This window comes from Rhagoletis zephyria, unplaced genomic scaffold (genome assembly GCF_001687245.7).
Source record: "Rhagoletis zephyria isolate East Lansing unplaced genomic scaffold, Rhagoletis_zephyria_1.1 Rzeph_scaffold_00087, whole genome shotgun sequence".
NCBI classification, from domain to species: Eukaryota; Metazoa; Arthropoda; class Insecta; order Diptera; family Tephritidae; genus Rhagoletis; species Rhagoletis zephyria.
The window spans coordinates 147,807-172,082 of record NW_016157171.1 but is presented as its reverse complement, the minus strand read 5'-3'; the positions used below and the strand labels follow the sequence as shown (position 1 = coordinate 172,082).

The window sequence follows — 24,276 nt, the reverse complement described above, 5'->3', positions numbered from 1 at the left end:
AATTCATTTACTTCTTTTGAGTCTTGTTTATAATATTTAAAATTGAAAATTAATTTTCAAAACGGTAATCCCACTTTTGACCAGTATGGTAATCACGATTTAAAAACTTATTTGGGAACTTGCTTCCACCTCGTTTCTACTTGATTTCATGAGTTTCTTCTGGCGGTACCGGTTATGACTTAGCTCAACAGACTTTCTTAAAAGTTTGTCGAAGCTAAGTCGACCTTCAGCTTTAAAAACTTCTGAAAGAGAGGAACGTAAGGAAATCTAAGAATTACATATGAGGCCATGATAGCAGAAGTAGCCTAACCCACAATTTTTTTTTGTACTTAACTTCTTAAAATTGTTTCCAGTGTGTTTTAAAGTAAAGGTCGCTTATTCCGTAATTTGATGGTAAGTTATATAGCTCTGTACTTTAAAATTAAGGAATAAGCGACTTTTATTTTAAAATTTACCACGTTTGAAACTACTTTAAGTAGGGAAGTACACAAAAATAATGGGTTAGGCCACTTCTGCCCTCAGCTCTCATACGTATAAATATAGTACTTTGTATATCTCTGCAAACTATTAAGCAAAATACATAAAAAGTGAGACATCAACAAAAAGCCAATTTTAAATATATATAAAACTGAAAGTAAACCATAACCATTATGATTTTTATAATAAAAATCACAATTTAATCGTTTTGTATCATATTATATCATCGTATTATATCATATTTAATTATATGACCGAAAAAATAAAAATAATAAAATAACGAATAAAAATGATCGGAAAAATATAAATCCAACAATAAGGTTTATTTTTGATCGTTAAAATATAAATCAGAGAATACCGATTCCGCAATGATTTTAAAGTACAAATCTTTCATAATAACGATTATTTTCGGTCTCTGGAATAAACATTTCACAAGAGCAACATACCGAATAACAATTAATCAACCAGCATAAGCTTAATTAATGCCTTTTTATTTTTTCTCCCATCCAAGTTGAATAGAATCAAAAGTTCATCGGCCATAAGTTTACGTAAGACAGTTCCGCTTCTGCCTTTAATTTGGTACAAATATATTTTCTGTACATTATAAAAAAAGGCCTATTGAATAATATCAAAGTCAAGTGATCAAAATATACCATTGCTTCTGCATATTCTTTTGGCAATGAAGCTGCTATTTCGATTTGTGTACGGTCCTCTACTTCGCCTGTCAAACGGCTTACAGGGCAGTGAACTTTGGTGAGTATGACCTTGCATTCCCTTACATTCTAATACAATAAATAAGACTACTATAGACTTTTAGAAATTGGGCGTAGCACCGCCCACTTTATTACTACAATGTACATTTATATATAGATTTATACCAAACTTGGTTAAATTATTTCATTAAGTCTAAGTCAGCATATTATCGAAAAAGTTTGAAATCGGGAAAACCCCCCTGCTGATCATGCAACTGTAGTTTAGAGAAAGTCGACGATATTTGATACCTACGCCGCGGCGCGGCGGTTATATAATATTAGGTTTCGCCCGAACTTATACTTCTTTACTTGTTTCCTTTAAAGAAGAAGCTGTAGAGAAATGTTATTTCCAATTTTTCCTATATATGTATGTATATATGTCAGCACTCGTATTTATAAAAAAAAAAAAAAAAATTTAGGCATATTTGATGGAACTGATTATATGAAAAAAATAAAGTTTTTAAACACCGGCCCCCCAACCCCCCCAAAATAAAAATCTGCGTTCACCCCTGTCTGTAGATATTATATATATAGATTGGAACGCTTGCATTTCATTTCTAATATTTACACATAAGTAAATATACGCGCTCAAGGCTTATACATATGTAAGGCATTTGCTATTAAATACGTTAAATAAGCTTTTTGCTGTAAACATTTATTTTAAATAATAATATAAGTAATATTGCTAGAAATATTTATATTTGAAAAAAATATCTACAGAAATTTTTGGGTCGGTTTTGAACTTGTAAAAGCAGTGTATATTCAATTCCAAGTAGAAAGTGGTCATTAAAGCAAAACAATCTGATTTTAATTTACTCCTCACGTTTGTTTTAAAAATAATTGGAATTACGGGCAGAATCGATAGTTTTTTGCAAATATCAGTACTTAAATAGTTTTTCTTTAGAGTATTCTATATGAGTACTATGTAGTATCGATACCTTTCTCAAAAGTTCTATCACTTCTCATGTTACACCCAGCACTGATATGTAAGCATAACCAGCGCTTAAGGGCTCAGTTATACATGCTTATGGTCTGATTATGCATACTTCGCATAACTTCGCACAACTTCGCATAAACTTCGAACTATAATTTCGTATGTACTTTGTATTTTGCAAGTATTGCCCAGAAACTAGCACAACTTTTAAAAACTTAGCGATCTGTTTAGTTTAGATTTCGCTTCACATTTTCTTTAGTTACATTTTAATGCACTGGTACAAATGGTTGTGCGAAGTTATGCGAAGTATGCATAATCAGACCTTTAGAGTTGTCACAAAAGGAATATGTTACAAGAGCTTTGTGTGTAAGCGGTTAATCAACATAGCATCACATAGGAGTCTGTTATTTTGATTTCTTCGTAAAAGTGACACTCAATTAAGCAGTGTAAGCGATAGGGGCGAAAATTCGTGTAGTTGTTGTTGGGAATATAGGTATGCGTTGCGTGAAGTATAATCGCGACTATGTTATATGGTAACATCTGATGAGTCGACCCTTGGAGTATTCGCGAGAAAGATTCTGCGGTAGATTTACTGGCCTCTGCCAGTTGGCGACGGCGGATAACGCAAACGATAGAACGATGAGCTGCATGCGCTTTACTACGAAATTTAAATAGTGAAGCGAATTAAAATAAATATTAGTGGAAGTAGAGGATATATTCGTGGAAGCGATGGAAAGAGCAGCTGGAGAAGGACTTGGCTTCATTTGCATTTCCCCAGAAAATTGTAGCCATTTTACAACATCAAACGGTTGGATTTTTATGTACTTAAGTTTCGTTTACTCACCTGTATTGGGATTTACTTGGAAGCTCGTGTTAGATGGTATCAACGTATAGAGAATCTCAGCATTCTCATACAAGTCTAAGTCGGTGGCAGCTACCACGCCCACCAGGGCACCGCGGTGCATATTTTCTTCGATGGAGAATTCGTATGCGCTGCTCAAGAAGCGCGGGTCATTGTCATTAGTGTCTAACACTTCAACAGTGACACGTGCTCGTGCATGCGCAGCTGGTGTACCATTATCGCTTGCCATAATAATGAGCTCATAACGATCGCGCGATTCTCGGTCCAATGTGCCACGCAGATACAACCAACCGCTGTTGGGAAAAATGCCAAAGAGGTTTGCCACTTGCGCTTCCTCGGCAGAAATACTTTGTTTGGAAGTAGTAAAGCCACCGCCACTGAGATGCAGTAAGGTTGGTGTTGGTAGTTTACGAGCTGAGGTGAAACTTAAAGTGGTGTTTACACTGTTAACCAAACTATAGGTGATGCGTGCATTGTTACCGGTGTCCAGATCGATGGCTGTCACTTTCAGGATCTGTGGGAAGAAAATAGAAAGACATTGGACTTATTGTTAGTTAGTGGTATCCCACAATAGTTTAGCTAGCTAAGATTAATTGATTGCGAACAGAAATGTTTTAGAGCCTTTCAAATTTTCACTGTATGTGTATTAAAATTTTGTGGTTTAAGCTTCTCTGGAGTAAAATTTAGAGACAGTCTATTAAAGCAATAGTTCCGCCCTACATACTTCAGAACTATCTCTGAACTAGTGCGAAACGGCTGCAGAGAGGGACAGTTGAAACTTTCGGTGTGCTGCTGAGAAGTAAATGCACGAATTCTCACTTCTCGTACAATACGAAAATAGCTCAGCGGGAAGACCTCCGACTCTAACATTGTTAGTCGCGAGTTCAAATCGCGGTGGCGGAAGTTGTGATTTTTAGATCTAATAAATTTAAATTGTTGAGTGCCGAGAGAAAATAATCAAATTTAATATAAATAAAATAAAACAATAAATAAAAATTAATAAAATGCAGTCTGTAAAAGAACAGAAAAAACGAAAAAATATCGAAAAATCTAATAATCAGATTTTTTTAAATACAAAACTTATTGTCGAAGATCTGTCCAAAATAGAACCAGTTGAGAATACGAACAATATCCAATAACCAAGTTTTAAAATTTTTTCTCATAAAAAACTTATTGTCCCAGAACTGTTCAAAATGGAACCAGTTCAGAATTAGTTCGAAAGTTCTGCAGAGGGGGGCAATTTCCACTTCGTAGGACATCGCCATTTAAAAAGAGACAATTGAAAGCACTGCGTTGGGATAGATCGAGAACCAGTACCGCCTCTTAAAGAGCTAGTTCTGCGAAGGTCCTTAACTAGCACGACTTACTGCAGGGTTGGTTTATAAAATGCAATACACACATACAATAGGTGCGGTTTGGTTGAAGCTAATTTTTGCCATGATTATTTGAGCTGTTTTTTGTTACCTTTAATCACAATTAACTCATTGATCGCAGCAGTGTTGCCAGAACTTTTTGGACAAACCGGCTAAATTGGCAAATAAAACCGGCTAAAAACGGCTAAAATCTTTCAACTAAATTTTACATATTTTATTTAAATAAATCACGAGTAAAAAGACTATTTCTTGGAGAGATGTTACAAATTCGAGCCGGAAAAAATTTGGGAGTGGGCAAAAATTATGTTTTGTAATTTAGGCAGAATTGAATATGCGCTATCTGGGAAGACAATATCTACATATAATACCTATTCTATTTGTTGGCACTATATCCAAACACAAACGCATCTTAAGTGTCTTAACAGTGAAACAATTTCTTATTTTCTGAGTTTGCGAATAAAACTTCACACTTAAAATTAAGACATTTATAACAAACATTTTATGAAGAAAATCCCTTCTTCGTTTAAAATAACAAGTAGTTTTTAGCAAAAAAAAAACCGACTTAAAAAAAATATATATATATCTATATATTTCATGATCCAATAATCTAAACCAAATTAGTATGGGACCACCTCTGAGACACTACCTTTCCGTTGCAAAAAGAATTATTGAAATCGGTTGACGTGGTGCAAAGTTATGCGGTAACATACATAAAAAAAATAAATAAAATATTCCGACGAACTGATAACCTCCTCCTTTTTTGGAAGTCGGTTAAAAATAAGCGAAATGGGCCCAATTTCATACAACCCTGCCTGACATGAAAATTTTCTCCACGATAAGGCTAGTAGCCATTTCTAACAGATTTTGAGTCGCTTAGTCAAAAATGGAAACATGTATATACATATTTGAAATTTAAGAAAACAAGGCAAATAGCAAAATCGGCTAACTTTTTGCTACAAAACGGCTAACAAATCGGCTGCCGGCTAAATCGAAATTTTTCCGGCTGTTTGCTATCGCAACCGGCTAAAGAACGACTTGAAGTTTAAAGTAGTTGAAAATACATGCAGGAAAAGGCAATTGACTGCTTCCTAGGACATTACGATGTTAAATAAATGATTTCGTTGCAGGTAAAATAGTGAGAATTAGTTATCATATTACTTTCAAATTAATTAAATTTCCTGCACGGGTGTTTCTTTGTCGGATGGTGGCCATGAAAAAAGTTTTGTTTCTTTACTTTTCTATCAGATAATTACGAAGAAGAATGAGGATAGAAAAATCGAGGGAACTACGCTCACAGAGAGCGAAATAAAGAAATAGTTAAGACACGCAAACCAGTGTTGCCAACACCAAAGGTACGAAAATCCCATTCTCCTTTGAAAAACGCCCTGTTTATACCATTTTAAAATTCGAAAATCCCATTTATGAATATTGAATATTAAAAGATTTTAAGAACAATATATACAATGACTCAAACAAATGACCACGTGTTGATTTTTTTTTAATATTCGTAATGTTTTTCGAGCTAATTTTTTTTGGTATTTTTCTATAAACATACCGTCCGAGGTTTAATCGAAATCATACACAGATTCACACTTCATACAAAATTCAGGAAAACTCAACAAATTTTTGTTAAAATTTCAGTATTTTTTAATCTAATGGCCTTCAAATTTTCGATTTAAAAAGCAGTTAAAATGTTCTTTATTTTTTATGAATTTGGGTGTAAATCTTTAAAACATTGTTGGGTATGCGGTTTTATATCCCCAACAAATTTCGTGTAATGAAGTGCAAGTTTGAAACGGCTTTAATATGAAATTCATGCTTTTATGGGAAAAAGTGCAAAAATGCTATGTGTCGTCAACATTGACTCGATCCACCAGTCACAAAATACTGTCCCATCCGTCACAAGCTAAAAGTTTTTTTTTCAAATATAATAATACCATAAAAGCATAAAATGGATCTTATCATTATACTAACTGCATTCGAAAAATCCGCTATGCAAGAAATATTTTTATATAAAGTTTGCCTTAATGGCAAACGAATCCATCCACTCAGAGAGGTGGGGGTCGTCGTTGTCTCAGCCGTCACTCTTGGGGAAAATGAAAATTTTCTGTGGAAATCATATAACTAAGTTTGCTACTTTATTAGTTTCGTGTTCAACTGAAATTTGAATTCAGATGTTAACAGTTTGAAATGCCGAATTAAGGGATAAAAAGAAACATAAAATTGTATTTAGCTAAAAATACCATAATGAGACGCGAAATCCCACGCGCCCTCCTATGGTGCGAAAATCCCAAATTATGGGCGAAATCCCACGAGTTGGAAACACTGACGCAAACTAGCAGAAACAAGCCAGTGAACAGCTGATCGGTGTATTTGACAGTTGATTTTTGTAATCATATTTTATATTTCAAATGCATTCACGAATATTTACATTTTGCAACACTTCATAAATATTAAATGATTCCTTCACTCTTATATAAAAAATACCAAAAATATGCAGATAGAAACAATTTAGAGCAACTGTGCTTAAAACGGCGTTTCCACAACAACCGAATCATGTGGTTCGCTCTCTCAATTATGAACGGCGAATCAACCTGTTTAAACGACACATTCGTGATTCACTTTGCATCTCTGCTTCTTGTTCTTTGTTTTTGCTTAATGTTTAATGTGCTGTTTATTATGCATTTCAACGGTGGAGAAAAAATTTGCAGTGGTTAATTAGCTAAATCAATAGTTTTAACGAATCTAGCTATTTTTTCAATGTTTGTGCTGGTGGGGATGTGTGTGGTCTATGTGTTTTGACAGCCGTTATCGATAAAAATTAGAGAAGACAACGATTTGTTCTTGATTCGCATGTTGATTGGATCTGAATCACCTACGAATGAAGTGATTCGCTCTCAAAATTTTGTATGGCGAATTACTTGATTCGGTTCATAATTGGGGCGCCAATCACGAATGAGAGAGCGAATTACGAATGGGAGAGCGAATCACTTGGCGTGGAAACATCGTTTTAACTCGCTTGTTTACGTTTCAACAGCTGTTTGTTAGTTTTGATAGCTGCTGTTATTTGCTAGTGAAAATTTTACCAGCAGAAACTAGCGGTCTCAAAATTTTGTATGGCGAATTACTTGATTCGGTTCGTAATTGGGGCGCCAATCACGAATGAGAGAGCGAATTACGAATGGGAGAGCAAATCACTTGGCGTGGAAACATCGTTTTAACTCGCTTGTTTACGTTTCAACAGCTGTTTGTTAGTTTTGATAGCTGCTGTTATTTGCTAGTGAAAATTTTACCAGCAGAAACTAGCGGTCTCAAAATTTTGTATGGCGAATTACTTGATTCGGTTCGTAATTGGGGCGCCAATCACGAATGAGAGAGCGAATTACGAATGGGAGAGCAAATCACTTGGCGTGGAAACATCGTTTTAACTCGCTTGTTTACGTTTCAACAGCTGTTTGTTAGTTTTGATAGCTGCTGTTATTTGCTAGTGAAAATTTTACCAGCAGAAACTAGCGGTCTCAAAATTTTGTATGGCGAATTACTTGATTCGGTTCGTAATTGGGGCGCCAATCACGAATGAGAGAGCGAATTACGAATGGGAGAGCAAATCACTTGGCGTGGAAACATCGTTTTAACTCGCTTGTTTACGTTTCAACAGCTGTTTGTTAGTTTTGATAGCTGCTGTTATTTGCTAGTGAAAATTTTACCAGCAGAAACTAGCGGGAGATGCAAAAAAAAAAGAAGAGCGTAAGAACGAGAGTCAGCTGCTGATTTCTGCTAGTTGTTTTGGTTAAGAAACGCTTTCCAGCAGAAGCCAGCAGAGAACTTATAACAATGAGAAGGTGCAAACTACTCAGCAGAAATTATTGTAGTAAGGAATTTTACATTATTGAAACGTTTCTAGTAGGGAATTTAACAGAGGCATTTGGAACGCAAAAACTCTGTTAAATTCCGAGGTAGAAACACAGAAAATTATGTTTAGCAACAAAAATATATGTTTATGGAAGTTTATAAAACGAAAACCTTGCAAAATCTGTATTTTTTCATGTTTTAAATTTTTTTTTGTACGCCTATGGGAGGTGCCACGCCCCCTTGTCGAATCCCAATTTTTTTACCCTATTATAGGCCCAGGTGTCATGGCAATACTCTGTCAAAATTTTGTTCGACTCTGTCCGTCCGTTTAGGCTGCAACCTGGCACATACATACATACATACATACATACATACATACTTCCACACATATATAGTAGATATATCCTTCTCTTAGTGTAAAATAATTTTTGTCTCGGCACAGGGCCACCTATCGTGTAAGTTTCAAGTCCAAATATTTCTTTTAAATTGGCTAAATTGTTTTCTAAATATGAGCCAAATCAGCAAGTAAATGCAATTTTTATGAATATCCCGACACCAGCGCCACCCAGCGATTAAATTTTTAGTCGAAATATTTCCCTTCAAGGTGCTGAAATATGTTCCAAATATGAACGAAATCGGTCCAGCCATTTAGTAGTTTAGTGACATTCAATATACGGAAAACTCTATGAAATTGTGAAATCGTAACGTCTCAGCTTTCTTCATTTTTCGGCAACCACAACAAAAAATTTAAAACTTTTTTAAATCAAAGGACCTTCCACACAGAAGGTCCAAAAACGTGCTTTTTACAGAATTAAAATCGGTTCAACCGTTTGGTTAGGCATCGCCGTCATACGAAAGACATTTCATTTATATATATGTATATAGATTAAAATGTTTACAATTTAGGTGAAAACTTGAAAACTTTTTAAATTTTTGTACCAAATTTGATCCAAAACCTGAGATCTACCACATTTTTTTGAAATCTACCACATTTTTTTGCCAATTCTACCACACAAATTTTTTTAAGTCCGATCACTGGGCAAGGGAAGCAATGTCTGGGGCCATGCGACGTATACTACAGCTGCCATGTAAAGGAGCGCAAACTCGGAGTTGGATTTGTGGTGGGAGAGTGACTCCAGTGGACGAGCGTCTAGCCATAATCCGCATCAAAGCGAGATTCTTCAACATCTCGCTCATCTGCGCCCATGCCCCGACGGAAGAGAAGGATGAGGTATCCAAGGATCTCTTCAATGAGCGCTTGGAGCGCACGTCCGAGCGCTGCCCCCGCGGCGATATCAAAATCGTGCTTGGAGACTTCAATGCCAGGGTGGGCAAGGAAGGGATCTTTGGAACCACCGTCGGAAAATTCAGCCTCCACGACGAAACGTCCGACAACGGACTGAGGCTGATCGATTTCGCCGGGGCCCGAAACATGGTAGTATGCAGTACTAGGTTCAAGTATAAAAAGATCCATCAAGCTACGTGGCTGTCCCCGGATCGAAAAACGAGAAACGAAACTGATTATGTTGTGATAGACGGAAGGCATGCTTCCAGTGTTTTGGGCGTACGTACACTCCGAGGGCCAAACATCGACTCGGACCACTTCCTTGTTGCAGCCAAGAAACGCTCCCGCCTCTGTGCGGAAAAAAATGTGCTCCCAAATATGCAAGGAAAGCTTAACGCCGAAAACCACAACAAACAGCCAATGCATTCGCTACTCGACTCTCACACCTGCTCTCAGAGAGCACTCTTCGAAAAACCGGCATATGCGAGCAGTGGAAGCACATTTCCAGCTCATTAAGTACCGCCGCCNAATATGTTCCAAATATGAACGAAATCGGTCCAGCCATTTAGTAGTTTAGTGACATTCAATATACGGAAAACTCTATGAAATTGTGAAATCGTAACGTCTCAGCTTTCTTCATTTTTCGGCAACCACAACAAAAAATTTAAAACTTTTTTAAATCAAAGGACCTTCCACACAGAAGGTCCAAAAACGTGCTTTTTACAGAATTAAAATCGGTTCAACCGTTTGGTTAGGCATCGCCGTCATACGAAAGACATTTCATTTATATATATGTATATAGATTAAAATGTTTACAATTTAGGTGAAAACTTGAAAACTTTTTAAATTTTTGTACCAAATTTGATCCAAAACCTGAGATCTACCACATTTTTTTGAAATCTACCACATTTTTTTGCCAATTCTACCACACAAATTTTTTTAAGTCCGATCACTGGGCAAGGGAAGCAATGTCTGGGGCCATGCGACGTATACTACAGCTGCCATGTAAAGGAGCGCAAACTCGGAGTTGGATTTGTGGTGGGAGAGTGACTCCAGTGGACGAGCGTCTAGCCATAATCCGCATCAAAGCGAGATTCTTCAACATCTCGCTCATCTGCGCCCATGCCCCGACGGAAGAGAAGGATGAGGCATCCAAGNTTCTTCAACATCTCGCTCATCTGCGCCCATGCCCCGACGGAAGAGAAGGATGAGGTATCCAAGGATCTCTTCAATGAGCGCTTGGAGCGCACGTCCGAGCGCTGCCCCCGCGGCGATATCAAAATCGTGCTTGGAGACTTCAATGCCAGGGTGGGCAAGGAAGGGATCTTTGGAACCACCGTCGGAAAATTCAGCCTCCACGACGAAACGTCCGACAACGGACTGAGGCTGATCGATTTCGCCGGGGCCCGAAACATGGTAGTATGCAGTACTAGGTTCAAGTATAAAAAGATCCATCAAGCTACGTGGCTGTCCCCGGATCGAAAAACGAGAAACGAAACTGATTATGTTGTGATAGACGGAAGGCATGCTTCCAGTGTTTTGGGCGTACGTACACTCCGAGGGCCAAACATCGACTCGGACCACTTCCTTGTTGCAGCCAAGAAACGCTCCCGCCTCTGTGCGGAAAAAAATGTGCTCCCAAATATGCAAGGAAAGCTTAACGCCGAAAACCACAACAAACAGCCAATGCATTCGCTACTCGACTCTCACACCTGCTCTCAGAGAGCACTCTTCGAAAAACCGGCATATGCGAGCAGTGGAAGCACATTTCCAGCTCATTAAGTACCGCCGCCGAAGAAGTAGTCGGATTTCAACGAGCCTGAAAGAACAACTGGTACGATGAGGAGTGTCAGGATGCTGCAGAGAAAAAAAAAATGCCGCCTACAGGGCCACGCTACGAGCGGGCGCAGCACGCGCTATGTGTGACCGCTATAGGGATCTGAAGAGGGAAGCGAGACGTATTTGCCGCAATAAGAACAGAGAGGCCGAAAAACGTGAGTGCGAAGAGCTTGAAATGCTGGCCGACAGGAAGAATGTCCGAAAATTTTACCAGAGAGTTAGGCGACTTACGGAACGTTTCAAGACCAGGGCATACTCCTGTAAGAACAGCAATGGCGACCTAGTTACCGATGTTCAGAACGTACTTAAATTATGGAGGGAACACTTTTCCACGCTACCGAATGGTAGCAGTACGGAAAGTTGTGCAGAAGAAGAACCCGAGCCCCCAGTCGATGATGACGGAATCAATGTTCCTCCGCCTGATTATGATGAGGTACGAATAGCAGTAACGCGGCTGAAAAACAACAAAGCTGCTGGAGCTGACAGCCTGCCTGCTGAGCTATTCAAGTACGATAGCGAGGAGTTGATATGGTGCATACATTAACTCTTATTCAGATTATGGTCAAATGAACGCATGCCTGACGACTGGAATTTAAGTGTNGAAACTGATTATGTTGTGATAGACGGAAGGCATGCTTCCAGTGTTTTGGGCGTACGTACACTCCGAGGGCCAAACATCGACTCGGACCACTTCCTTGTTGCAGCCAAGAAACGCTCCCGCCTCTGTGCGGAAAAAAATGTGCTCCCAAATATGCAAGGAAAGCTTAACGCCGAAAACCACAACAAACAGCCAATGCATTCGCTACTCGACTCTCACACCTGCTCTCAGAGAGCACTCTTCGAAAAACCGGCATATGCGAGCAGTGGAAGCACATTTCCAGCTCATTAAGTACCGCCGCCGAAGAAGTAGTCGGATTTCAACGAGCCTGAAAGAACAACTGGTACGATGAGGAGTGTCAGGATGCTGCAGAGAAAAAAAAAATGCCGCCTACAGGGCCACGCTACGAGCGGGCGCAGCACGCGCTATGTGTGACCGCTATAGGGATCTGAAGAGGGAAGCGAGACGTATTTGCCGCAATAAGAACAGAGAGGCCGAAAAACGTGAGTGCGAAGAGCTTGAAATGCTGGCCGACAGGAAGAATGTCCGAAAATTTTACCAGAGAGTTAGGCGACTTACGGAACGTTTCAAGACCAGGGCATACTCCTGTAAGAACAGCAATGGCGACCTAGTTACCGATGTTCAGAACGTACTTAAATTATGGAGGGAACACTTTTCCACGCTACCGAATGGTAGCAGTACGGAAAGTTGTGCAGAAGAAGAACCCGAGCCCCCAGTCGATGATGACGGAATCAATGTTCCTCCGCCTGATTATGATGAGGTACGAATAGCAGTAACGCGGCTGAAAAACAACAAAGCTGCTGGAGCTGACAGCCTGCCTGCTGAGCTATTCAAGTACGATAGCGAGGAGTTGATATGGTGCATACATTAACTCTTATTCAGATTATGGTCAAATGAACGCATGCCTGACGACTGGAATTTAAGTGTGCTCTGCCCAATCCACAAGAAAGGCGACCCCGCCATTCGCGCCAACTACCGCGGGATAAGCCTTCTAAGCATAGGTTATAAGGTCTAATCGAGTGTATTGTGTGACAGACTGAAGCCCACCGTCAATGAACTGACTGGGCCTTATCAGTGTAGCTTTAGGCCTGAAAAACCCAGCATAGACCAGTATTCACAATACGCCAATTCTTAGAAAAGACCCGCGAGAAAAGGATCGACACTCACCACCTTTTTGTCGAATTTAAGGCCGCTTTCGACAGCACTAAAAGGAGTTGCCTATACTACGCTATGTCTGAACTTGGCATCCCTGCCAATCTGATACGGCTGTAAAAAATGACGTTGAGCAATAGCACCAGCTCCGCTAGAATTGGAAAAGTCCTCTTCGAGCCGTTCGCCACCAAAAGGGGTTTCAGATGGGGCGACTTCTTTTTCATGTGATTTCTTTAATCTGATGTTGGAAAAGATAAAAAGAGCTGCAGAACTGGACCGCTCAGGAACAATTGACTACGAGAGCGTGTAATTGCTGGTTTATGCCAATGACAGTGACATCATCGGTAACAAAAACCGCGAAATCTGTGCCACCTTTTCCTCTCAGCAAACAAACAGCATCACATTCATGCCTTGGCACTTGGTAGAGAATTTCGTTTGCTTGGGAACCAGCATTGACACCGATAATAACGTCAGCATGGAAATCCAACGCTGAATCACTCTTGGCAACAAGTGATACTTTGGACTGGGTAGGCAATTCAGGAATAAAGTCCTCTCTCGACGTACGAAAACCACACTCTATAAGTCACGCATTATGTCCGTGCTGGTATATGGTGCAGAAGCATGGACAATGACAACATCCGATGAGGCGGCTCTTGGAGTATTCGAAATAAAGATTTTGCGGATGATTTACGGGCCTTTACGTGTTGGCGACGGCAGGTACCGCAGACGATGGAACGATGAGCTGTATGAGCTTTACAATGACATGGTCATAGTGCAGCGAATTTAGATACAGCGGCTCCGCTGGCTTGGCCATGTCGTTCGAAAGGACACCGACCATTCCCTAGCTCCAGCTGTGAAAGTATTCAACTCGAAACCCGCTGGTGGTAGCAGAGAAACAGGGAGGCCCCCACTGCGATGGAAAGACCAGGTGGAGGAGGATTTGGCTTCACTTGGCATTTCCAATTGTAGTCAGTTGGCACAGAAAAGAAACGACTGGCGTGCTTTGTTGAACTCAGCCAAAACCGCTTAGGCGGTTACAGCGCCAAATAAGAAGAAGAAGATCTTTTTTCGGTACGTTTATAACTTTTATGAGTTTCAGATGATATTTAGTAGAAACACCTTATCCCACTGCCACCCCTTCCATTGAAGTTAATACCTACAGCGAACCAAATATGTATACATAAACTGGGACGCGAAATTTTTGCAAGTTTTGCATATTTTTTTTTATTTTTTTAGTTTAATATTTTTTTATGAAAGTATAGCTGATTACTTAACAAACCCCATCAAGTATGCACATAAATCCTAATTTCAGACGTTGTGAAAAAATTATGAAAATTCTGCAAAATTTCACAAAGTTTTCAAACTTTTTAATCGGCATCTTTAGATTAAAATTTGGTACGCAGCTCTGCAGTCCAAAAAATTTTAGTATAATAAGCTGGGAATTTGATGTAGCTAGATGTACCGCTGATTTTTGGCCATTTTTTTTTGTTGACGGTGCTACCTACGCATTTTTTCCATACAAAGTACCTATGTTCGAAAATTGTTTATATAGCAAAAAATTTAGTTATGCATCGATATTAATTAATAAACCTTAATTTATAAAGTACGTTTTTGTAAACTTACAACTTTCATTAAAACAAAGTTTCTATAAAACTTAGTCTAGACATCAAACTCGTCGGTAGGTATCATATCAAAAATCATATAAGTTGCATTCGCATAGCTGTTAATTGTTCATGTTTAAGCCCTGTATGCAGCTCCCAAGAAAACGGTCAAGAAAAAATTGCCATTATTTCGCGTGTGTGTCCAAGGAATTTTGACATTTTTGATACCTCACAGCCTGTTGCCTCACTCTTTCCTCAAGAAATAATGGAACGGGCATATATTTCTGTTGCAAACCTGGGTTACCTTGTGCTCTTTTTTCACAAAAAACTTTAGAAAACTGTAGTAGAAAGCGTAGTAAATTTCTTAAGAACTGCGTACTGCCTTAAGGAAATTTGACTCAAGAAAATTTCTTAGCCATTTCTTGTACGTCATTTTATATTTGCTTTTCTTGAGAGCTTTTTGCTTTTCTTGAGAGCTGCATACAGGCCTTTAACCAAAACTTACAAGTTTTTGCGTTCGCGTACGCAAAAAACTTGCAAAGTAGGGGAAATTGAGAGAGCAAAGTGACATTTCATTTTGAGGGGAAGCTGCTGGTTTCTGCTGGAAAAATTTTTGCCAACAGCAATTTGCCAACAGGAAAACAGCTGATCAAAAACAGCTGGTTGGCATTTACGCAAATCACAAAATTGAATTTGATGGTTTGGAAGTTAAAAATTACAAAATGCGACTAATTAAACTTGTAAGAAATAAGTAGTTATTTGTTTAATCAATAAACTGTGNTTTCTGCAAAATTTCTGTTCGCGTACTATTTGGGATATTTTTCTCTTGTGAGAGAACAGATGAATTTTCGCCGGAATTTGGCAGTTGGTTGGTTTTAACTGGAGATTTTAAACGAACGCACCTATAATTAGACTCTAGAGCAGAGGCGGGCACTTTTTGATTTTCCAAACACATGTAATTGAGCCTCAAACTGCTGCTTGCTGCGACGTCGACACATGTATACTATCATCGTCTTCGTGCGTCTTACGATAATTGACGATTGACTGATGCTTCGCTCAGTGATCGGACTTCGAAAAAAATTTGTGTGGTAGAATCTGGAAAAAAATGTGGTAGATTTCAAAAAAATTTGGCAGATCTCAGGTTTTGGATCAAACTTCGTACAAAAATTTAAAAAATTCTTTAAGGTTTCACCTAAATTGCAAACATTTTTATTAGAATCTAAAAAAAATAATCTTAGTATAATAAAGTGTAAGATTGAAGTTGCTAAAAATTGCGTTGAGTTTTGGCAAATTTTTTTCTTGACAGTGTAAAGCAGTTTCTTCCATATCAAGATATTTTTCGAACATATTTTGAAAGATTTCTGCAACCTTACGGAGTGCTGCCAGCTTTTCTTTTTATCACATCACGATGTAGCGAACAAATGTGGCACGTTCCAGAAACCGCTACTTGGGATTTGCCGATTTTGACAATTCTCAAGTAAAAGTAAACCACACTTTAGAAACTTTAGATGCACTGAAATTTGCTACTTTCACAAAAATCGCCGTTTGTTAACATTTTCGCTGTTGATTCTTTTTTATAAATCATATATTTTGCAATTTAACACAATAAAACCACGTTTCCTGTCGAAAAATTTAATATTGAGAAAATTTACTATTTTATGGTTTATTTTATTCTCCCATTCTGCCTGTTGTTAGTGTTTAGTGTTGGACAATTTTTGCTCTTAAAATTAAGAAAATTATCTCGATCAAAAATAAAACTACTCAAAACGCGAATATGTGGTAGATTTCAGACCTTGTGTGGTAGATGTGGTAGATGCTCAAAAAAGTGGCAGATCTACCACAATGTGGTAGAAGTCCGATCACTGGCTACGCTGCTATTTCGGCAAAGCAAATCAAATCAGTTGCTGTTGAGAGTGTTCGGACGAAAAGTTTTCTTAGTGGTAAATAAGCATAAAAAATTGTGCTACATTCCAAATCAATGTGGTAGATTCAAATAAATAAATTTATAAATATGTTATATGTACTTATGGTCAGCTGATTAAGTTAAGTGGCATTTTGACCAATTTGGCTATTTACATTTTTTGTTTATTTAATGTTTATCTTTTTTTGCTGACGGTGCTAGGCATTTTCTTCCATATAAAAGAAATTGCCAATCATTAAAAATCAACGCGATTTCTTAGCGCTTGAAATTTGAACTTTGAGCTACTAAATTCTAGTGGGCTATAAAACTGCATACCTAAAAGCTTTCTAAAAATTCTAAATAAAAAGCCAAATCGAAAGAATAAGATGCTTTCAGGTAAAAGTGTCACCGTTTTTGAAATATTTACATTTTTTCGAATTTAAAAAAAATCGTGCCTTTTCATGTGTTTTCTTTAACTGCAACTACAAACCGGGCAATACTTAGTAAATTTTTTATGTAAAATACTTCCAGATAGTTGCCTCTCCATACTCAAATGCAATGTAGTTAAAATATATTAAGGAACCATCATAAAATTAGGACTATTTCTGGATTTTTAACTTTTTGATATTTTCTTCCCCAACTTTGACTATCTCGGGTGAAAAAAAAATGTACTGAGCTATAACTTTACATTACATAAAAAAATTGCTCATTTAATAAAGATTTCAGAAAGGTGCCACACTTACTGTTTTGAATAGAAAAAAAAAGTTATAGCCGCTTTTGTGGGTAAAGGACTGAGACACGCTAGAATGTATTTAATAGATTTAAATTGAATTTGCTCTTGTTACCGTCAAATGACATGCTAAATAGTACAAAGGTACATAATTACTTGCTTCTGACATTATTTTATGTTACTTACCGGAATTAGTGAAAGTGGATTTTTTGAAATTGGACCCTTCGAACATTGTGTTATTAATACTATGACCAACCAACCTTACCCCAACAGTCAGCGACATAACAATTTGAAGAGAAACAAGTAAGAAAGTCTAAGTTCGGGCGGAGCCGAACATTAAATACCCGGCGCAAGTATTAAATATATGTTTTCCACCTTTCCGAAAGCTACCGCTACATGATAAGCCGGGGTGTATTAATTTTAAGTGAATTAGCGTCCTTAAATTTCGAAATATTGCAGTTTCAAGCATTTCTGAAATATACCGTTATATGAAAAGCGGTCGTAATTTTAGTCCGATTTCAATAATTTTCAACGCTTTGCTTTTATGTGGCAAGCACAATAAGCATACCGAGTTTGGTTCAAATTTCTAGAACGGTTAGCGAGATACATATATGTGATCATAAGTGGGCGGTGCCACGCCCATTTTCCAAAATTGTATCATAAGCGTACTTCTTGGTAAAAAATTGTTGCAACCATCAATTTTGAATAAATTAGCTTTAATATTTACTGATTTATCGAGGATTTCGTATTTTTCTAAATTACCGTTATATGGGATGTGGGCGTCCGATTTTAAAAACTTTCGGCCATTTGGTATGCTGTAGCAGGACTAACAACTGTGCCAAGTTTGGAAGAAATTGGTGCAGCGGTTACCAAGATATACACATGTAACCATAAGTAGGCGTGGCTACGCCCATTTGCCAAAATTTTTTAATATTTTTATTTTCGTCTAAAACTCATTGTAAATATCAATTTTGAGTGAATTATCTTCAGTAGTTACTAAAATATCGCACTTTTCGTATTTCTGAAAATTACCGTATATGGGAGGTAGGCGTGGTTATTGTCCGATTTCGCCCATTTTCAATACCGTCCGTCCGATGCCCAAAAGAAGTCCGCGTACCAAGTTTCGTTAAGATATCTAAATTTTTACTCGAGTTATCGTTTGCACAGACGGACGGACGGACGGACGGACAGACAGTCACCGCTTAATCGATTTCTCTTTTCATTCTGATCATTTATGTATACATTTGTCTATATCTATCTCGATTCGTTTTGCCTGTTACAAACAACCGTTATGTGAACAAAGTTATAATACCCTTGTGCACAAGTGCGCTCGGGTATAAAAATTTTTTTTTGTGGCATAAATTAGCACTCGATAAGCACTAAATTATGTCGTAAGGTAGAAGTATATGCGTTTTTTGGTTCCAGAGATATTGATAGTGTAGTGCTTACTTCAGCTGAAGAGATGGCTACCACATGTTTTTACCAAAATGTACAGAGCACTAAATTTTTTTATCGGCATAAATTGGCACTAGATAAGCAGTAAATTATGGAATGTGTGCGAAACCAGTCGGTGAATGTTGTAGTGATTACTTCAGGGACCTGGCTCGCTTTGTTGTTCCAATGTATACTTTGTCGCAGTTTTCAGTTTCCTTACCATTGCACTTTATTTCATAAATCACATTGTTTCGCTGCTTGGTTTCTATAGGGATTTTTGTTTTTGTAAAGACTGTGGATAAAGGGCAACTGGATTTGTATGCTAGCGTTATGTTTTGTTGTTTAGCAATGTTTTGATTAAAGTTTTCGGACAACCTTGGAATGTAGGTAACGCTGAAGTATTGATTTGTGGTGTTTGTTGTTTCTATACATTATTTTCTATTTTGGCGGGTGTTTATTTCTGTAGTTATTTGTTTTATTAATTATAATATCTAATAATTGAACGAAATACAAGAAGGCCACAGTTGTGGGATTAACCGTGGTATGAAACGCCTGATCGTTGGAGAATCGCAAGAACTTCTTCACGGACATAATGCTTTCGTTAGGTTATTTAAGATTGCAATGGAAATATGCCTTCTGACGACCACAAAACCATGATTGGAGCAGATAAATGTGCCCCTGGAAGTTGTCAACTTGAATTGTTGGTGAACATTTCTCGATAAAAAAATTAATTTTTGGCTATAACTTTCATTTGGTTTTTACTCCATACCGATTTGAGATGTCGAACAGTTTTTTGCGTCCAAACTACGTATAAATGCGAGTTGGTCTAAGTGCCTCCGGAAATTCGATTTCGAAACTTCGTTGCTATAAGCTCTGTATGGCACAAAAGCCTTTCCGATGGAACGGAGGTACAAACTTAAGTGCCACTTTATAAACATGGGTATATTCTCCCGTTAAAGTAGTCCAGACAGCTACTGGATTGGGATTATCCGCGCGACTAATTTCGCATCTCAACTGGAATTCCATCAGCAACATTTTGATCGGTGTTTAAAATTTTTACTGATTGGTCAAATTTGAACCAAAGAAACGTACATAAACTGATGGCGAAAAATTTTTTTGCATGCAATTATTAAAATAAACAGCTATATCTTACCTCATTATTAACTGAAGATTGTGGAGACAAAGGATTAACAATATGTACTAATATGCAGGAGAAGGTCGTATTCTTTCTAAATTCGAGGAATTTGTTTTCGGATAATAATTTTATGTGCTGCTCTTAAATGATTTGACAATGTACTGTTATTAAAATTCATTTCTCTACCACTTCTAAAATTCATTACTCTAATAAGCTGGTATTCAACCAAATTCTGAGATAGGGTGCTTTTCAATAAATATCTGAAGTAGGGGGGAGTAGGGCGTTCCTGAATAGTTTTCTGAGATAGGGCGTCTGCGAACTGGGTGCTGAGATAGGTCGAACCATCTAACGCCCGGTGCGAATCATCCGCACCATCGATCTGCTACGGCGCAGTCGTATACTCCATACATCCACCGAACACATCCCGACATGGCGATGCTTTGCGCCAACCCGATCTGTCGTCGATATCGGAGGCAGAATTCGTCGGTCGGACTCGGCGATCGGTGCCAACAAGCCCATAAGAACAAAAAAAGGAAAAAAAAAACAAAAAAAAAAGTTGAAATATTAAAATGTTAATTAAGTTTGTTAGTGAAATTAACTAATGAATAAAACAATTAAGTTTAGTTTTATTATGTCCACAGTTTTGTCTTATTATATTCTCGGTACATTGCTAGTAAATCGATCAAAGCAAAACAAGAAAAGCTCCATAACCAAATCATTGGTCAATATCCTTTCATCTACATTAGCTTATTTAATGCGTATAGTAAGGACAGAATGAGTCAGGTTGGGGTTGATGTAAATCATGTAAAATGATTTCGATATAAGGGGTCTAACGTCCATGAAACCACACCCCGTGAATCGCATTCGAACCACCATTCTCATAACCCTACTAAACGCTCCACATTTTTCTTTCACGTCCCTGAAGGTGGGAGGGGGATTTTTTAATGGCCAAATAATAGACATAAGAAAAATCATGAGAATTGTAAACAAAACACAACTGTCAAAGCTAAACTTGAAAATGGGGGGATTGCCAGATGAATGCATGTGACCAATGCGTATCCAAGACACGAACCATCATATCGGTATAGACACGAATTGACATTGCCACTATGAAAACGCTCACACTTACACACGGTATAAGAATCGGTGGTCACATACCACGAGGCCAGGAAAGTATTTTCGAACCACACCTATCAGCCCTCGCAAGAACAGAGAGAATCATAACCAAGTATTAAATTTCATTAAAAGCTGGCGACATTCAAGTAGTCGATATTCACCCATAATCTGAGAAAGGAAAATCGACTGAGCCCAAGAAAATATAAGGAAAAAGGCTGACGGTAAAAAGCCCTAAGTGTACAGTGTGTTCGAGGTGGGAACATATATGGTAATAAAGTGACAAAGTTCCTGATTTAAGCTTTAAATGCAACTTAAATGCGATCGTTCTCACGCTAGAATTGCTGAATGTGCAGAACGTGCAGTTTATCAAAATGTATTAAATAAATATACGCCGGATGGGCATGCTACTTTGTTGTTATTGTTTTGCAACTATGTAAGCGTATAACACCTTCCCCGTTTGGAAGCGGGATCACACTGCAGTTGTGATCACGCTTAGATACATACAATATATAAAATGATTCTAAATGATAAAGATTTTAAAATTTTAATATTACCTTTATTTTATTTTTATTTTTTGAATTTATTTGAATTATATGTTTTTGAAATCTCTATTTACACAAAATAGTTAAAATTCTGATTATATAATAAAAAATGTTTTAGAGAAAAGGACAAGTTGTATTTTCAAAAAGTGATATTCATTCATTTGGTGAAAAATTATGCGCTAGATAGTTTTAATCTACTTTTATGTACTCTAAGGCTTTTCTTATTTTTGTCTTCTATTGTATAGTTATTCCTCTTGTCTATTTCTATGATACTTTATGGTCCTATATATTTATTTTCTAACTTATATACTGTTTCTTTTGTAATAATTACCTCATCTCCTATATTTATTTTATAATATATTGAATTCCTATCTACTAATTTCTTTGCTTTTTCTTTTTGTTGCTGTATCAAAAGTCTTGTTCTTTCCCACGCTATCTGCAATTTAAATTTTAGTTCTTTCGCGTAGTTATCTATATTATATATCGGTTCTGTTTTATCAACAAAGTTCATTTCTTCCGCAGTTCTGCCGAAAATTAGTTCGAAAGGGCAATAGTTGTGTGTTACTGTTGGTGTGATATTGTAGCAATATGTAAAATATCGCAACCATTCGTCCCCATCGTATTTTTCCACTGAAATATATGAGCGTAAATACTCATTTAAAGTGCGGTGGCTACGCTCTACTGTACCTAGTGATTGATGATGATAAGCGGTGGATGTAATTTTTCGTATTTTTAATAGCTCGCAAATCTCATTTAAAATTTCATTCCTGTATCCTGTGCCCATGTCCATTATGAGTGTCCTCATAGGGCCATAGACTAAGATCAAGGAATCTATAATTGCGTTTCCTATTGTCTTTGCGTCCTTTTTCGGAACTGGAACTGTTATCAAGTATTTGGTTACTTCGCAAATAATTGAAACAGCGTATTCGTTACCACTCTGCGATTTAGGCAGAGGTCCAACCGTGTCAACAAACACTATTCCAAACGCAGCAGTTGGTGTTGGTGTTGTTACTGCGGGTGGTTTGATGTGTCTTGTTATTTTTGCTTTTTGGCAATTCTCACATGACTTTATATATGTTTTTATGTCTTTAGTCATGTATCGCCAATAGTAATAACGTTTTATTTTTGCAGTAGTTCTCGCGACACCACTCTGGCCACCAGTGATTGGATTGTCGTGGAACTTTTTTAAAATTTCAGTCACCATATCTCTATTTTGATTATTTATTGTTGTCACCTTGGGTAATAGCGCTATATTAATTTTCTTTAGATATTTGTTGCCGCTTTCTTTAAATTCACTAGTGAGTATGGTTTCTTATATTTCTTCGTTTGGTGACATATTCAAACTTGTAACTTTCCATTTGCCGGCTGCAGTTTCCAGCCTTGAGAAAAATTGTCCTAAGTCAGATTTCTCATTAACAAATAAATCATTAACCTTAAAGTGTACTAAAGTCTCTTTTCCGTTCTTTAGTGAGCACTCATTTAGAGAGAGCTTTAGTGTGACACACTTTTTGACGTTATTAAATTTTATTTCGTCATATACTTTGGGCTTATCTTTATTAATCATATTTTCAGAGATATGTGAGTTTTTTATAGGATCCCGTTTTTTCGTTTTAGATCTAGTCCTGACAATTAGAATTTTGCTCATTGGNCTTGAATTTTTATTTCTTTACTTGTGATTGTGTCATCACATTTTATTCTTGATAATGCATCAGCTATATGGTTTTCTTTGCCCCTAAGGTATTCTATTGTAGAATCGTATTCTTCGAGGTCTAGCCTCATACGTGTTAATTTTGATGATTTTTCATCGCAAACAAATATGGTCTATGGTCGGATTTTACAAAAAATTTTGTTCCATATAAATACGGTCGAAAATGTACAAACGCCCAGTGGACTGCTGCCAGTTCTTGCTCAGGTGTTGATTTATTGCTCTCACCTTTAGGAGGCGTCCATAAATCACATGACCACTTTAGGGGGGGTAATTAGGCAAATGATTACTATCGATCGCGTAGGGGGGAGGGGTGTTTCGTATTATCACGTACTTTGCTTTAATCTCAATAATAACCACATCTTCCTTTCTATTAAATATTTTGCATATGGCAATCATATCAGCTGACTGGGAGCGTAGTCGATAAATATGTATATATGTATTTATGTAAAAAGTTTCAAAATGTAACCGAAAACTTGCTAGTCGTGTCGCGTGGAACCCGTTCCAATTTTTATTCAAGCTCTTTCCATGATTTAAGTTCAAAAAGTTATGGTGAAATGAATTCCAATCTACATTTGCAGCTATTTCGTGCATATGTTGCACGACATACAAATAAAACAAAAGCAGCGTGTCAGGAATGTACAAGCATCCTCTGGAGAGATGCTAAAAAAACTTCTACAGACAAAACTGATTTCGTAAGCATTATTTTAAATAAAATTAAAGAGCTGCAGCAGGCAACGACAAAAGTTAAGATCGCCAATATTGCCCTGTACTTCCAACACCCAATGAAAAGGTGATGACAGATTTTAGTTTATTAAAAGTTTGTAATCATAATGCATTATTGTATTATGCATTTCAGAACAATGATAAAGAAACGCCTCAACTGAACGATAGTTCTACCCCTGCAGTTGACCCCGACTGCAGCCAGAGTGAAACAGCAGACGTAGTTCACAATAGCAAGGACTCTG

General features: G+C 37.5%; 1 protein-coding gene across 1 annotated transcript in view; it reads right to left on the bottom strand.

Moving 5' to 3' along the window:
• ds (dachsous cadherin-related 1) overlaps positions 1-24,276 on the bottom strand; it is a 389,037-nt gene that overhangs the window by 353,717 nt on the left and 11,044 nt on the right. The window contains exon 2 of the mRNA XM_017630280.1: positions 3,008-3,539. Coding sequence (XP_017485769.1) covers positions 3,008-3,539 — 532 coding nt within the window. The remainder of the gene's footprint in view (positions 1-3,007; positions 3,540-24,276) is intronic.